The sequence below is a fragment of the Ornithorhynchus anatinus genome, chromosome 11 (assembly GCF_004115215.2).
Source record: "Ornithorhynchus anatinus isolate Pmale09 chromosome 11, mOrnAna1.pri.v4, whole genome shotgun sequence".
In the NCBI taxonomy this organism is placed as follows: Eukaryota; Metazoa; Chordata; class Mammalia; order Monotremata; family Ornithorhynchidae; genus Ornithorhynchus; species Ornithorhynchus anatinus.
The window spans coordinates 56,568,289-56,585,693 of NC_041738.1; the positions used below are offsets into that span (position 1 = coordinate 56,568,289).

Sequence of the window (17,405 nt, forward strand, 5' to 3'; positions counted from 1 at the left end):
CTTCGACCCGTCACTTCTCGCTCGGAGCAGTGGGGGAGACTCACCTGCTTGGACAAGGATGAATTCCAGGGACTCCTGGCCGATGCGGTTCACAGCCGTGCAGTTGTAGTTCCCAAAGTCATTCTCGGAGTCAGGGGTCACCTGAAGTGGGCGAGAGGAAGGGTCTGCACCACCCTACCGTCCTCCTAGTTCCCTAATACTTGCAGGAGCCTCGTTGCTGATGTGGGCCGGGAGGACGGGCAGAGAAACCAAGGCCAAAGCAGCACAGAGACTCCTAGGCTCTTCAGGGGACTAGCCCCCGGGAGGTGACCCTGGGAGTATCCCCGGGTTGAGATGGTCCACGGCCCGGCTGCCAGGACAGGCCGGCTTCCTGCCTGCTGACCAGAGGTCATCGTGAGCTGGATGGACGGGGAGACCTGAAAGGAGGCTTCTGACCCGCTCTCGCCCCTAGCCCTCATCCTCACCTCCAGGTAGCTGGCTGAGGGGCTGCTGTAGATCTTGAGGTTGCTGTAGTTGGAGCTGGGGAGCAGCTGCCCGTCGCGGAACCAGGAGATGACGGCGCTGGGATAGGCGAACACCTCGCAGGTGATGTTGACCTGGTTCCCCTCCCAGGTATAAACCGCCACGGGGCCCTGCAGCTTGGGGGCATCTGCAATGGGGGGAGGAGAGAGGGGAAGGGGAGAGGGGCTGCTTGTGTGGCCTTCCCCACCCTGGGGGACCAGCTTCCTCCCTCTGTGGAGCCCGAGGCAGGCGGGAGGAGCAGTGGAGGGTGAACAGCAAGGCCCAACACACACACTCTCCCACTGCACTTGTGGTGACATCTAGCTGCTGCGGTCAACTTCTGAAGGTTGGTGGTAAGCTCCCTGAGGGCAGAGATCTTGTCTACTGACATTACTGCATTGTCCTCGCCCAAACCCTTAGTACGGTGCTCTGCTCATAGTAAATGCTCGGGGCTTAGGGGAAAGAGCACGGGCTTGGGAGTCAGAGGACATGGGTTCTAATCCTGGTTCAGTCTCTTGCCTGCTGTGTGACCTTGGGCAAGCCACTTAACTTCTCTATGCGTCAGTTACTTCATCTGTAAAACGGCGATTAAGACTGTGAGCCCCACAAGGGACAATCTGATTACCTTGTATCTACCCCAGTGCTTAGAACAGTGCTTGGCACATAGTAAGCATTTAACAAATGCCATTATCATCATCATTATTAATAATAATAAAAACAAATACCACAGATTGATTGAGTAGGAGCAGCATAGTGTAGTAGAAAGAGCCTGGGCATCGGAGGACCTGGGTTCTAATCCCGGTTCTTACGCTTCCTTACGTGACCTTGGGCAAATCACTTCACTTCTCTGTAACCCAGCTTTCTCCTCTGCAGAATGGGGGTTTGACACATGAGCTCCCTCCTACTTAGACTGTGAGCCTCACATGGGACAGGGCCTGTGTCCAAACACGATTAACTTGTATCTACCCCAGCACTTAAAACAGTGCTTGACACAGAATAAGTGCTTAACAGATAGCATAATTTTTATTATTAGGAAGCAGGTGGGGCCAAGTGGGGCAGCTGATGCAGTCCCCCAGTGGTCCCGCCCCCGCAAGACCTCCTCCTCACTTACACTGCACTTCCAGGTGCATGGCCTGGGAGTCCTGGCCAATGAGGTTGCTGGCGGTGCAGACGTACTCGCCGGCGTCCGTGTACTGGATGCTCTTTAACGTCAGGGACGAGACTCGCGCGTGACTGCGCACCACAATGCGCCCGTCCAAGGTCTGGGGAATGGGAAGGGAGACAAGAGTCAGGGACTGAGTCTGCAGGGGCCAAGGAGAGGGAAGAGGGACGGAGGCGGGGAGACGTCCCTTGGTCTCACCCCGTGGCAGGCCCTCTGCCCTCTGTCTTCCCTCTAAGAGATCTGGGTCACCCGCCTGCTGGAGCCACCCCCTATCTTACCGTTTGTTACAAGGGAGTCAAGGCCAGCAAGGGGCTGGAAAGAAGAGACACAATCTCCCTCTGGAGCAAAACCCACAGGGAAAGAAGGGATGCCTAGCTAGGGTGGTGATGGGGAGAGGGTGCCTGCCCATCCTCTGGTGGTCCAGCCACCCCTGGTGAGGCCATGCCGCACCATGGAGAATCCTGGGAAACACGAGGGGCCATCCCACTGGACGGAACAGCTCAGCCTTGCTGGAGTGTCTGTGGACCAATCCATCCTGGGTCCACAGGACTCGGCCAAATGGAAGTCAGCCTGCGGGGCCAAGAGGCCACAGAGCTGTGCTAGAAAATCGGCAGGGCCAGGCAAGCCCTTGATAGCATTCCTGTTTCCCTCTTCCTCCTGCTGAGATGCTGCCTCTGGCTTCTTCGGGGCTTGGAATTGCAGCCATTGGCCCCTGAGACCCTTCCCAGATGGCGGGCGCCGGGCTGGGCCATCCCTAATTGGGCACAGATAACAGGCCCGAGCCTGCCCTCCCAGGAGGCTGGAAGCGGATCGCAGCCCAGGACAGTCTCCTGACTGGCGCTTAAGTTTGTCGCCAGAAGGCTCCCACTGGACTGCTACTCCACGGGAGGAGCTTCTCCCTGGGGGGCTGGTGGTGCCTGGATGAGCCCAGGATGGGATCAGTTGGGATTCATACGAAGACCCCACGCTGATGAACTTCTCTCAGGCCCAGGAGAGGGCAACCAAACCACCCTTCACTTCTCACCCCCATTGATGGACTAGGCACGATCCCCTGCCTCAGATGCATGAATGTGAGCATCAGTTGCTCCGATGGCATGTGTAGCAGCCTTGCTTTTTTAGGATTGGCTGCTCTGGGCTCTAACCTGGCTCCCAGATCCCTGTGGAAGCTCTGCCCCTGTCCAAGCCAGGTGGCCCTGGCGCAGGTCAGGGCAAGAACCCAGGCAGCTCAAAAGTTGCTACCCCTGACAGTTGCACTCTTCCAGCCCCCGAGACCCCTCTTCTGTTGCCAAAGGCAACTCTGCAGGTACAGTCAGGAGCCTGGGCTACCCAGCCTGAAGGCTGACATGAGCAGTGTGCCACGCTGGTGCCCGGGCCACCTCCCCACAGCCCCCGAGAGGTTTGGTTTAGTGGGAAGAGGAGACCCGTTCAGGGTCTCAGAAGGCCCTGGGAAAACTCTCGGCCTTAACTCCCCAGCCATGTCGGAGATTCATTTCCCCTTCCTGGGGGATCCGAGGGAAGGATCGGGAGTGAGGGCATGAGGATGGTCATCCCGGTCGGACTCTCTACCAGGTAGAGAAACCACCGCATGTAACCTGGGCGGGAAATGGAAGAGCAGGAGCCCCATCACTTTCATCCTAACCCTACGGCCGTTCTCTGGGTGAGCTTGGGAAGGGGCCCGGGCTGCACTCCTTGGAGCCCCAAGGAAGGCACCTCTCTGTCTCCCTCTACCCACTGAGGTGCGCCCCTACCCATGCACCTCCCAGCCCTACCCAGGTCAGAATGAGTGGAGGGGGTACAGCGGCATGGGGCAGAATGAGTTCCGGCAAGGCGCAGGTACTCCTGCGCCCCCAAAAGGGAAACCTCCGTTCCTGAGGCTGGAAACTGGAAAAGGTTCTGGGGGATGGGTGTGGGAAGGAGCAGGATGGAGAATGAGGAGAGCGAATTAAATGTCACCACGGTGGCGAGAACAAGGGCAGAGCCAACAGGATGACCTGCGGAAAAGCAGGCGACTCTTAGATATCGGACCGCACTAAACCGCTCTCCCCTCGGGTGCCGAGAATCCAAATGGAGCTTCCGGCTCTCCCGGGCCCGCTCTCATGGCTACAAAGTCAGTTGTGGTCAGTTCAGAGCCAGGAGCCTCAGCTCCACCAAACCACCTCCCCCACCCGACCCATTAAGACAGCAGAGGGGGCCAGAGGCCCGTCTATCCAGTCAAGAGCAGGGGCAGTGGAAGGCAGCAACGAAGAGTCCGAGCCAACGCCGGGTGGTAACGGACCCCCTCCGGAATCTAAGAATCAAGCCTCCCATCCCAACCAGACCAAAGCGAGAGGTCTCTCCCTCTCTTTATCTAAAAGCATGTTCCCCCAACCGCAGGCATGGTACACATCTGTGGAGGTCAAAACCCCCAAGCAATTGATGCCGAATCATCCTCATTTCATCAATTCAATGTTGGGGCTCTTTATGTGTCTTTTACCGCACATGGATTGAGTAATTATGAAATTACTCTGGACGACAATGGGATAGAATCGCCACTGCATCATTTGAGCACCGGAGTGGGGCGACTGTGGGTTCCCTATGGCACCAACCGTCATCATGTCCATGAGGTGTCTGGAGTGGAAGCCCAGTGTGGGTAGGGAATATGTCTACCAACTCTGTCGTAGTGTACTCTCCCAAGTGCTTAGCACAGTGCTCTGCACACAGTAAGCATTCAATAAATACCCCTGATTGACCTACAGGTAAGTTGGGCTGGAAAGGGTGTGAGTGGGCAGATTTTTATCCTTCTGAATTCTTTTATGCCCTGACCAAAGCCAGACCAGGTAGACCAGGGGCACCACGCTGCTCAATTCCAGAGAACCCTGGGCTGAAACGGAGGAAGGGGGGGAACTCCCGGACTCCCACGATTCCCTGCTCCAGCCCCAAAGTGCATCGGAACCAGCTGTCGGAAAGCAACCGGGACTCTTTCCTCCATTCCGGCCAAGGTTGCTTGCTCATCCCAAATGGGGACGGGCCGTTTCTATCTCTATTGACCTATCCTTTAATCCGGTACACTAAGCCAGTAGCGTGTTTAGCGGGTCTGGTGGCTTGTGCTAGTTGGGGGTTAATCTGTCGGAAGCTAAAGGCTGGCTTTTGATCGGGTAAGCTATACCTCTTGTTTCTCGGGTCGAGTCCACGAAGCCTGGAGAGAACAGATATAAAACACAACAAAAAAGCAGTAAGAAGTTTCAACATGTTACTTTTAGGTAACAGATGCACCACTCTGCATTCCGTGCACATGCAGCTCCTCTTCCATTCAGAACGATTTCCAGGGCCCTGGCTTCAATGGTGACGGTGACTTGCAATTCAGACTCACTCTATTTGGTTCTGAGGGGGCTGATCGATGGAAGGCTCGGGATCGCCAAGACCTCCTGCTCTCCGAACTCTGGGAAAAAGGACCCCCCCCGGTCGACTACCCTGTATTTTGGGACATCTAGAAGTGTTTCTCGGTGGTGGACCCTTCCCACCAGGTCTGGAGGTATTTATAGCGAAGCCCCTCCTGCCTTGGATCGCCACTACCCTCTCGCAGAAACACCGCTGACTTCATGTGCTCATGCAAGTCTTACATGCATTCCAGCAAAGAAATTGAACGATTGCCCCAATTATCCAGGAAGGGAGAAAGCACATTAGAGACAGGCCCCATGAGTCGAGTAATGAGAACGGAGTGAGGGAGGCTGGGCCGCCATGGCAGACCCCCAGCTGAGGCAGGGTGAGGCAGACTCCCCCCCTCCCTGGGTCGGAGGTCCATAGGGCAGGCATGCCCTGATCATACGCTAGCCTCGACCCCCAACTGTGAGTGTGAGTATATGTGTGCGTGTGCGCGTGCGCAAAGCTCCACAGGAAGACTCAGCCTCGTTCTTATGGCTTTCTCCTTCCCACTCTCCGATCATCCATTCTCTTGCCCTTGTCTTCTCCTTCCCTTTCAACGTGTTTTGGCCTCGCACCAAAAATCCAGTCGCCGGTCTGGATTTACTGGCCACGGGGCTTTACTGGCAAGAGGCTGGCCGGACTGCGGGGCAGGTTGCTGCCGGCCATGGAGGAAGGGGAAGGCATGAGAGAGGCAGCAATGGAGTCCAGAAAGGATGGGCGGGACGGTCAATCAGTCCATCAGTCAGAAAGCAAGTCCCAGGAGACGGGAGCACAGCAAGGAAGTATGGCGTCCCCTGAAGGAGAAGGGGAGACCGGCAGTGCTCCCACCAGCTGAATACCACCCTGCGCAGTACTGGGGGAGTCAACAGGATGTTCCCATAACTCTAGGAAGCTTGCCTGCCCCACCGGTAGCCCAAGTGTGAGGCGCCATTCCTTCCTGGTTCTCTACGAACTTTCCAGCCCACCCCATTGAGCCTCCCAGGAAAGGTGGGTTTTGCAGCAGGAGCTTCCTCTCAGTGCTCTGAAACCCTGCCCTGCAGCTCTGAGCCCCGAGGGGCCCCTACATGTGGACCTCTATGCTGTGAGCCTACCCCCAACGTCTCCCTGGCCCTGACTCTGCTTGCTGTTGGCTGTCAGCCCCCAGACTCCCTTATGTGGAAGCACTCTCATTTTCATATCTGGGAGGGGGGGAGTGTGGGACAGGGACAGGGCAAGGGTCACTAAGCTTCGCACATCCTTCCGGTGGGCCCGGGGGTCCCAGTACCTGAGCCTCCCCACTGAGCACTGCTACGAAGGGTGTTCTTTACCTCGACAACTCTAGCTCTACATATTTTTATGTCTTTTTCCTCCCTTAGAGGGTCAGCTCCTTGTGGACAGAGAACATGCGGCTTCTTTGATTTGTACCTTCCAAGTGCTTAATACAATGCCTTGTATGAAGAAGTGCTCAGCAAAAGCTAGAACTACTCCTGTCACTACTATTATTACTGCTGCTTCTGCTACTAGTACTGCTGGTACTATCACTTGTCTGCTGTGTGACCTTGGACAAGTCATTTCCCTTCTCTGGGCCTCAGTTACCTCAGCTGTAAAATGGGGATTGAGACCGTGAACCCCATGTGGGACAAATCAGTCCAAACCGATTTGCTTGTGTTCACCCCAACAGTCAGTATAATGCCTGGCATATAATAAGCGCTTAACAAATACCATTTTTATTATTATTAATACTACTATTATCGCCACTCCTACTGCTGCTGCTGTTGCTGCTATACCAGACAGAGGCTGGGCCCACTCCGGCAGCCCTTGCTACCCCGTTCTTGGGCCCAAGGAAGACGCAAGCTCTCAGCTGGGTGAGAAGACAGAGAAAGCCAAACGATTTTCCAGCAAGGTCTAAACTGTTTGGCTTCAAGTGTAGAAAGGCCCACAAGGGGGTGAGGTCATTTCCATACTATCAAGAAACAGTTTAGTTTGCCTTTGAAACCCACAAAATCACTTTTTGAGAAGTGCCAGCCATGTCTCACATACGGGGAAAGCTCCCCAGAGAGACCCAAACCGCCTTCCGAATCCCTCTATCCTCTCCCAGGAAGAGCCTCGTTGCCAATTCTGGGTTCTCTGGTTTCTGCAAGCAAAGAACTCTCCCCTTCCTTTCTTGCTCCCAAGTACAGTGCTCTGCATACAGTAAGCACTCGATAAATGATCGATTGACTCCTACCACTTCTCTCACCCATCTTTCAAAAGCCACAGCCAACATATTCAACTTGTCATCAAATCCTCGTTTCTACTTTCACATCATTGCTAAAATCCTCCCTTTCCTCTCCATCTAAACTGCTACTATGCTGATCCCCCAAATTTTTCATAGCCTGCCTTGAACCTATCTTGCTTTGTTTTGTTGTCTGTCTCCCCAGTTTAGACTGTGAGTCTGTTGCTGGGCAGGGATTGCCTCTATCTGTTGCCGAATTGTACACTCCAAGCGCTTATAACAGTGCTCTGCACCTAGTAAGCGCTCAATAAATACTATTGAATGAATGAATAATACTAATACTGATGATGATAATAACTACAATGATGATAACAACAACAATAATATTACGGGGAAGCAGCATTGCCTAATGGATAGAGCATGAGCCCGGGCTCAAAGCTCAAAGGAAAGCCAAGAAAGTGAGAAGCTGGGATGAATCTATTCTCGGTGATTTGACCCCAAGCTGAGGGCTGACCTGCTAAGGCCCATTGCGAGCATGAGAAAACATGATGTCATTTACCAAGAACCTACTATTTCCCAAAACTCTGTGATAAACTTTAGGGGTAGGTCCAGATGATCTGATCAGACCCAGACCCTTTCCTACGCCCAGGAGGGTAGATCACCCAGATGTGCTCTCCCAAGAGCTTAGTACAGTGCTCTGCACACAGTAAACGGTCAATAAATACCAATGACTGACTGACTCGCCCCCAACCCCCCGACCCACTGCTAACCAGGGCCAAGGCAGCTCAGTAGAAACATCCGCAACTCACCGCCTCTTGAAGTGTTTTTACTGCTCATTTGTTAAAATAACCAGGGCCAACCTAAACCTTAATGACCCCCGGCAATCTACCTTGGGCCCGTCCGTTAGGCCGGGCACCTAGAGGGATGAGGTGCCCCTCGGGCTTCTAGATTGAAACATATTTCCTTTCATCCTCTGGGATGGAGAGGACCATTCGTCTCTCCATCAGGTCATTTTACGACTGGTTTTAAGTGGGCCCTGGGCATCGGCTGGCATAAGCAGCACCCTAGCAGCTGGAGTCCCTGGGCAAGCGGGGGAAGGAGGTGTTAAACTCCCGTCTGTGTGAGGAAGCTATCTCAACTGAGTTCGTCCTTGCCAGAGTTTCACACAGCAGATGGGAGAGTCTCAAAAATACTTAGCAGTTTCTAAAGTTCATTTCAACTGGGGCGGTAGGGCTGGTGGAAATCCAGGCTGGGTTCTCTTCAGCGCTAGCTGACTCCCTCTTCGATGTGACCCGGTTTGTGTCCCTGGCAGACCGAGAGAGAGAGCTTTTCACAACCACTCCTCGGGAACATCCTCGAGGGCAGGGATCGGGTCTGCCAAGTCTATTGTATAGGACTCTCCCAGGTGCTTAGTACAGTTCTCAGCCCACAGGGAGCACTCAATAAATACCAGTGACTGATTTACGGGCTCCAATTTCAGTGCCTTCCTCTACAGCTTGGTGTGTCGCTGCGCTCAGATGGAAGTCTCAGGGTGGTCAGGCAGGAGAGAGGGTTGGATTTGTTTGGGCTGCTGGTGGCACGCACTCCATCCAAAGACTTTCCACACAAAGTTAAGGCCACCAGTCCTCAGAAGGTGGCTAACATGGCACCGGCTAACTCAAAATGAGGTGGTGGATAGCTGGATCGAGAGGTTTCCCCCGATGTGCTCTCCCAAGCGCTTAGTACAGCGCTCTGCACACAGTAAGCACGAAATACCACTGACAATGACTGCTTCCCTGTGCCCTCGTTATCCAGGGCCAAGGCAGCTCAGCAGAAACAACAGCAACTCACCACCTCTCGAAGTGTTACCCTAAACCCCTTTAATCTGCCTTTTTCCCCAGGCCTGGGAAGTTTTCCCCGAGCCCCCACTGGTTACAGCCTTGAAGGATGGGTGGCCAATCGAGGAATAGGCTTCTTGGGAAACTGCTAATTATTTTTGCCTTTAAATGCATGGAATCGGTACGGGGCAAACAACGCAGACAGACACAAAGGCAGCGGCTTTGGTACGCGCAGGGCGAGGAGGGCGTGAGACGTGGGCAAGCAAAGGATGGATGGGGTGGCGTTGGCCGCTCGCTCTAGGGAGGAGCTATTTCCCACGTTGCTTTTGGGAGGATAAGACTCCAGGAATGGCCTGGAGTCTTGGTCTCACGCCCCTCCTTAGGGCTGGCGGTTCCTTCCCCTTTAACCTCAACTCTGTCCACCTTGGCTCAAGGTGCCCGGGGAAGGTTGGGCCTCTACAGCCCCGTCGGCTCTGCTCGGCTCGGGGAGGAAGACCCCGGGGGTACGGTGTGTGCCGCGGTGACCCCGATCCTCCTTCCCCGGCGAGGTCAGCAGCAGGGCCCGGCTACACTCCCAGGCTCCTGGACCCCGGACTCTGAGGAGACGCTATTATACCTTCTCTTCATTGCTGATGTTCCGCGTGGCACTTCTCCAGGTGATGGAAGGGATGGGGTCTCCGGAGGCCTCGCAGGTCAGCGTGATCTGCTCCTCCAGCTCCATGGCGGTTTTGTTCTCCACATATGTGATTTTGGGTTTTGCTGCGAAGAACAAAGCCAATCACTAGATTGTAAGCCCCGCTCTGGACTGCAAGCTCGCTACGGGCAGGGAACATGTCTGTTATATTGTTTCTGTTATACTATACTCTCTCAAGAGCTTAGTACAGTGCTCTGCACACAGTAAATGCTCAGTAAATATGATTAACTGATTGGACTGTAAGCTCATTGTAGGCAGGGACCGTGTCTACCAATTCTGATGTACTGTACTCTCCCAAGTGCTCTGCACACTGTAAGCGCTCAATAAATACCACTGACTGACAAAGCTTCTTGTGGATGTGGATCACACCTACCAACTCTAGTCTACTCCCCCAAGGGCTTAGTTCAGTGGTCTGCACATAGTATGCAACTCATTAATACTACCGATCGATTGATTTCTGTGAGATATCTGAATTTCAGGCACGCTGCCCCTAGTTTACTCAGATGTGTTAAACAGAATTTGTTTTCCAGACTTTCCAAACTGCAGGTTCCTCCAGCTCAACTCTGCATTTGCAAACACACAGCTCAGCTCATGCAGACAACAGGGAGGCCTTCAGCACCAATGCGAGATAGAAGGGATGGGAAAAGCAGTGCGGCCTACTCGATACAGCCCAGGCCTGGGAGTCAGAAGGACCTCAGTTCTAATCCTGGCTCTGCCACTTGTCTGTGTGACTTTGCGCGTGTCACTTAACTTCTCTGGACCTCGATTACCTCATCTGTAAAATGAGGCTTGAGATTACGAGGCCCCATGCGGGACAGGGACTGTGTCCAACCTGATTATCCGTATCTACCCCAGCACTTAGTATAGTGCCTGTCACATAGTAAGCACTTAGCAAATACCATTAAACATGAAAAACAAAAAACAAAACCAAATAAAAAGGACTTGACCAGCCTGGGACCCAGAGCCCAGGTGGAGCTCTCCAGAGACCGGGCCAAGCCCCCTCTGAGCAGAATGCCCAGGGAAGTTTGGCATCACCTCCAGGAGGCCTTCCCTAGTTCATCTCATATCTCCCCATCCTTAAACCTCTCCATGTCACCTATGCACATGGACAGCCTCTACACTCTTAGTTCCTCTACACTGTAAGCTCCTTGTGGGCAGGGAACATATCTACCAAACGTTATATTATACTCTCCCAAGCACTTAGTACAGTGCTCTGCACATAGTAAGTGCTCAGTAAATACCAGTGATTGACTGATTCACGAACTCTGTAGTCATCCCCCCGCCCTTTTTTTAACAGCCTTTATTAAGCACTTACTCTGTGCTACGTGCTGGGATAGACACGAAGTAATATGAGAACAGTTCTGGTCCCGGTCCTACCTGTGGCTCACAATCCCTCTTATCCCTATTTTACAGATGAAGAGACTGAGGCCCAGTGAGATTAAGTGACTCATGACACAGGTCAGTTATCAAACTAGGACTTTACAGTCTCCAGACAACCAGACTCTGGCTCTTTCCACAAGTTATTCCTCTGTATATTTGTATTACTAGATCTATTTTGATACTCAACTATTTCAAGTGTTCTGCTGTCAGTTCTACATATTGATAGTAATAATAATTGTGGGATTTATTGAGCACTTTCTATGTGCCAAGCACTGTTCTAAGCACTTGGGTAGACACAAAATAATCAGGCTGGACACACTTTTTGTCCCACATAGTCTTTATCCCCATTTTACAAGTGAGAGAACTGAGACACAGATGAAGTGAAGAGACTTGCCCCAGGTCACAAAGAAGACATGGCAGAGCCGGGATTAGAACCCATGCCCTCTGACTCTCAGGCCTGTGCTTCTTCCACTAGACTGTAAGTTCGTTGGGGTAAGGGAATGTGTCTGTCTTTGATGGATTGTACTCTCCCAAGTGCTTAGTACAGTGCTTTGTACATAGTAAGCGTTCAATAAATACAACTGAATGAATAAACAAGAACCATGCTGTTTCCCTGCATTTTATACTTTATTCCTTTCTCCTATCATTTATTTCAGTGTCTTTCTCTTCCACCCTAGACTGTAATCTTCTTGAGGGCAGAGATTGTGTCTACTATCTCCATTGTACTCTCCCAAGTGCTTGGCACAGTACTCTGCACAGTAAGTGCTCATTAAGTACTAATAATTCACATGTGTCTAGGATGGATCCCAGAAGGCCATCCAGCAGTTTTGGCCAGAGGCAAAACCCATGGAAACCAGGGGCAATAGGCACTAAGCCTTTGGCACCCTGCCAAATGGGGGGAGGCAGGCAGAGAAGGGAACCAGAGATGCCAGCGTGGACCCCACCCACCGGTGGGAGTTGAAATCCCTGACTGGTGACTGGACACTGCTGTTGACCCGGAGGTGGAGAGATGATGAAACATGAACACAAAGTTGACATGGTACCAGCAGACTCCAGATGCGCCCATCTCCCTCCATCTTCAAGCCTGCCTTTCCACCCTTCCCCAGCACCTCACCCTGCCCTCTCCGTGCTGCCTAAAGCCATGCTCCTCCCAGGGATCTGGGGAACAGCCCTCCCCCCCAAAGAGGGATGGGAAACCCAAGGCAACCAGGAGGCAAGGACTCTGGCTGCCCAGAGGCAGGTCAGTGGCTCCGGGCCCCTATTCTCTCTTACCAAAGACTTTGAGATGGATAAAATCTTCCTGTTCTCCTGCTTTGTTCTCGGCGATGCAGATATACTCTGCCTCATCATTCTTGTCAACCTTCCTGATGGTCAGTTCGGAATTGTCCTCACTGAAGCTGAACTTGTCATCATCCTCGGGCTCGATCTGCTCTCCATCTCTGTGTGCCACAGAAACCAAGGTCAGAGAATCAACTTGGCTCTTTCCAATCCCCCTTCACAAAGTTTGGAAGCACCTGGGCTTCATCCAGGCCCCAGGGTCCACTCCTAGAACAACCTATCACTGGGACTCTACAGAGGGCCACGGTGGGTTGGTGAAGGTGGTGGGGTGCCCTAGAGGAAGGTCTGGACCAGGTGAAGGTCCCAGTTTGTGGGGTGGTCACCTAGTTCTGTAATGGGCACAAGGGCTCCAGAAGGGGCCCACAGGTAACCTACCCAAGGAATTCTCGGTCAGGAGAAGGTACCTAGAAGCTGGTGGAGATTCTGTGCACCCCAAAACTGACCCGGAGTCTTGGGAAACTTCAAATCCCCTCAGAGATTGAGAGGCTTCCTAGGAACGTCCACCCTGTTGCTGGAACCAAAGAGGTGACCCTATGGCCCCTGAGCTGATCTGGTCAGAGGAACTGGGCACCGCTAAAGGCTGGGAGGAATTTTCACAGCCTCTTTTTCCACCTCGAAGAGAGCTTGCCTTCCCACTCACCACACCACCAAACTAGAGGAGAGGGGAAGTTGAGTTTGGGGTGCAGACTCCCCTCTGAAGAAACCAATGCTTCTGATCATGCCCCACCTCCCCAGAGCAACTTCCCCAAGGGCTGGACTTGAAGGAGCAGCCCTTCCCATATCAGCCACTGCGCTTCCCGCTCACAGGCCAATGAGGCAAGGGAGGTGGCTGGGATGTCACCTCGCCCTGCCTCCTCCTGGATCCGTGGTCCCAGTCCACCCCTGCCCCTTACTTTGTCCAGCTCATCGTGGGCTCCGGGAAGCCGTCCGCGTCGCACACCAGGGTGACCGACTGGCCCAGGTTGGCTGTGGCATTCACCAGGCTCTGCCTGGCCCGGACCGAGGGCGGCACTGGAAGGGAAGGAGAAAAGGAGGGTCGGGGGCAGCTGTGGGAACACCCGGCAGCCGGAAGCTGGGGGAGCGGGAGCTTCCCCCCTTGGGGGCCCACTCGGCTAAGGTGGGCGTGGGGTGCTTCAGGGCTCCAACATGAGTGTCACAAACAATATCCAAGCTGCTGCCTCCTCTTCAAAGGAGCCACATATGGGGATGGATGGAGAGAAGGAGCTGGAAGATGACTGCATGGGATTACCAGCCAAAGCAACTCCACTACAATTTACTTATATTCTTGGTCTTGACATTATAATTTCCTGTAAACATCTTGTAAATGTCAGATCGATTCCAGGGGGTGTTTATTTGACATTGCAAATTAAGATTAATGAGCCCCCGCATTAGAGAGCCTGAATGGATTGCATTATTTTCCCAGAGTCCCATGCCAGGGAATAACTTCCCAAACATCAAAGAAACCAGGTTGAACGGGGGAGTCAGTCCGTTTGAGCATGGGGAGTGGTCTCAGTCTGCCGGATGAAATCGTGTCCCAACCCAAGAGACCCTGGAGATAAGCAGCGGGGCGGGGCCCAGCGGGGGTGGGGGTGGGGGTGGGGAACAGAGTCAATGAACAACAGAAAGCATGAGTTAGAGGCAGAGAGAAAACAGAGAAAGGGGAAAGAGAAAAAAGAGGGAGAGAGAAAAAAGAGTAAAGAGAAGAAAGATGAGAAAGAGGGGAAGACAGGTGAAAGAGAAAGACATGGAGAGAATAAAAAAGAGTAGAGAGAAATAAGACAAGAGGGAGACAGAAAGACAGAGGGAGAGAGAGAAAAAAGAAGTGTAGCAAGAAAAAAAGCGAGAGAGAAAGGTAGATAGAAGGAGAAAGAGGGAGAGAGAAAAAAGAGGGTGACAGGAAGAAGGGAGAAAGAGAAAGACAGAAGGAGAGAGAGGGAGAGTGAAAGAGAGAGGAAGAGAGGACAACAAAAGAGAGGGAGAGAAAAAGAGACAGAGAGGCCACTGCGAGTCCCAACAGGCTAAAGGGAGAGATGATGAAGAGTTAAGGACCACAACAGCTCTCCTACCATTCACAATGACCTGAATGTCCTTGAAGTTGATCTCCCCCCGAGCCAGGATCCTGCCCTCACAGCGATAGGTCCCCTCATCTGTTTTCTTGATGCCTCGGATCTGCAGATAATTGTTGGTCAGGACGACAAATCGGTCTGGAAGAGAGAAGGGTCCCGTTTAGGCAGGGATTATGCAGGACAGTCCTCCATTGCAGACCACTGGCTCCCCCACCCTCCAACCCTCTCCAGGCAGCTTCCCAGGGGGTCTCCTGCTCCCCACCTTAGCGAGTCAGACTTTTCTTTCCATCCACTAGACTGCAAGCTCCTTGTGGGTAGGGATAGTGTCTACCAACTCTACCACAGTATACTCTTCCAAGGGCTTAGCACAGTGGCCTGCACAACAGTAAGCACTCAATAAACACCATTAATAGATGTGGGAGTCCATCCCCAGAGCCACTGCCGCATCCTAGAAGCAAGGGGCCCTGGAAGCCCAGACTGGCATCCCTGGGGTACACGAGACACTTCGCCTGTCACGGTCAAAGCGTTGGACAGGTGCTGAGGTCAGAGGCAGAGCCCAGGAGCAGGAATCCACTCTCTGCCCTAGAATGTAAGCTCACTGTGGGCAAGGAAACTGTCTCCCAACTCGCGTACCGCTCTCTCTCAAGTGCTAAGTACAGTCCTTTGAGTACAGTAAGCACTCAATAAATACCATTTATTGACTGGGCAGGGTACGTGCCTAACAACTCTGTTGTATAGTATGTAGATGTATTGTATGTACTGTAATGTATATGTACATATTGTATTTATGTATATACCTGTATATATCTGTAACATCTATTTATTTATCTTATTTATTTATTTCTATTAATTCTGTCTCACCTCTCTAGGCTATGAGCTTGTTGTGGGCAGGAATGTGTCTGTTTGTTATTATATTGTACTCTCCCAAGTGCCTTGTACAGTGCTCTGCACCCAGTAAGTGCTCAATAAATATCACTGACTGACTGACCCGTTCACTGGAATGCCACCTATGACCGGGAGCCCCATGTGGGATGGGGAACTGAGTCCAACCTATTTTCTTGAATGTTCACCAGCACTTAGGGCACAGTAAGTGCTTAAAACGTACCACCGCTATGATTATTATTATTATTATATCATCACAAAGCCCCACCCTTGTCCCCCGAGACTGGACCAGCATGTTACTCTGCCGGCCAATGGGAAACCCACACCTCACCGTCTTTTTTCAGGATGACGTCACGACCCTTGTGCTTCCAGATGATGGTTGGGGGCAGGGAGCTGACCACGTCACACACAATCACGGCATCGTCTCCTTCTTTGAACTCCTGTGGGGTTGGGGCGTTCTTGAACATCAATTTCTCTAAAAATGAGGAAGTGGAAAGGGGAAGAGGGGGAGGGAGGGAGAGAGAGAGAGAGAGAGAGAGGAAGGGAGAGGGAGAGAGGGGGGAAGGGTGAGGGGAAGGGAAAGAGGGAGGGAGAGAAGGGAAAGAGGCAGGGAGAGGCAGGGGGAAAGGGAAGGCAGTGGTGGGGAGGGAGAGAGAGAGAGAAAGAGAGAGAAGATGGCCGCCACTCAGAGACACGACTTGGTCTCTTGAGTGGTTCCGGCCTCAGTACACCTTCTGGGCAGCCTCTTTCCATCAGGACCTGGATGGGGTTTCAGGGAACTACAGGAAGGGAATCTGTTCTGGCTCTGAGGCAGAGACCTAGGGAGTGGGACTTCCAGAGAAGCCACACGGCCTGGTGGAAAAAGCCTGAGGGTCAAAGAACCTGAGTTCTAATCCCAGCTCTGCCACTTGTTTGCACTTAACTATTCACTTAAGTCACTTAACTATTCTGTGCCTCAGTTCTCCTGTTCTCCCTCCTATTTAGACTGTGAGCCCCATGAGGGACAGGGACTGTATCCAATCTATCTGTATCTTGCCCAGCATTTAGAACAATGTTTAACATTTACTAAGTGCTTAACAAATGCCACTAAAAAAAAAAATAAGATTCCAGTCTCTGAGTAGCCCCTGGCTCTTGACTAAATCCCCTTTGCTCAGTGGAGTTACTGAACGAGGAGAAGACAGCAGGTCTCACCATCCCGCCTGGATGACGCAGAGAAAAAGAACGCCGATGAGAAGGGGGAGGGGGAAGCAGCTGGCCGGCCATTAGTCCCAGGGCGATCGATATGGTCCCATTAGCCGTCACCCACCATTACCCAGGTCAGCGGGGCTGAGGCACCGATAACAGGGGAAGATACCAATGTTCTCCCCACACCTCCCCAGGGCAGGCTTCACTCAGAATCCTAACAGTCTGCTTTAAGAGCACAGCTTGTTCACAGTCTCCCAAGTCTTCCGGGAGCTGGAGGCCAGGAGGGAACTCCTTTAACCTAGCCGAGTCTTGTGGGGTAAAGTCCAGGGAATGCTCTGGGACTCCTGGAATCAGGGAGGAGCAGCATGGCCTAGTGGAGAGAGCAGGGGCCTGGGAGCCAGAGGACCTGGGTTCTAATCCTGACTCTGCCACGAGGCCTGCTGTGTGGCCTTGGGTAAGTCACTTTGCTATTTGGTGCCTCACTTTTCTCATCTGTAAAACGGGAATTCAATGTCTGTTCTCCCTTCCCCTTAGATTGTGAGATCCATGAGGGACAGGGATTGGGTCCAGCTTCATTATCTTGTATCTACCTAAGAGCTTAGTACAGTACTTGGCATATAATAAGCACTCAAAAAATATCCTTATCATCATCACCATCACTATGGCCTGGGAGCCAGAGGACCTGGGTTCTAATCCACTTACACTATCAACCCATGTGAGATATGGATAGTGCCCATCCTGCTTATCTTTTATCTTCTCCAGGACTTAGTACATATCTTGGTAT

At 52.6% G+C, this 17,405-nt stretch overlaps 1 protein-coding gene across 21 annotated transcripts in view; it reads right to left on the minus strand.

Annotated features, from left to right (window-relative positions):
- NCAM1 (neural cell adhesion molecule 1) overlaps nt 1–17,405 on the minus strand; it is a 280,151-nt gene that overhangs the window by 38,365 nt on the left and 224,381 nt on the right. For 14 of the 21 annotated variants that reach the window (XM_029074361.2, XM_029074362.2, XM_029074360.2 and 11 more), the window contains exons 4-12: nt 15,768–15,911; nt 14,555–14,692; nt 13,382–13,499; nt 12,423–12,589; nt 9,693–9,835; nt 4,809–4,838; nt 1,613–1,763; nt 465–649; nt 45–141 (exon numbers count right to left, since the gene is read on the minus strand). In XM_029074361.2, the coding sequence (XP_028930194.1) occupies nt 45–141; nt 465–649; nt 1,613–1,763; nt 4,809–4,838; nt 9,693–9,835; nt 12,423–12,589; nt 13,382–13,499; nt 14,555–14,692; nt 15,768–15,911 (1,173 nt within the window). The remainder of the gene's footprint in view (nt 1–44; nt 142–464; nt 650–1,612; nt 1,764–4,808; nt 4,839–9,692; nt 9,836–12,422; nt 12,590–13,381; nt 13,500–14,554; nt 14,693–15,767; nt 15,912–17,405) is intronic. The other 7 variants (XM_029074363.2, XM_029074371.2, XM_029074370.2 and 4 more) reach the window with 1 other exon arrangement.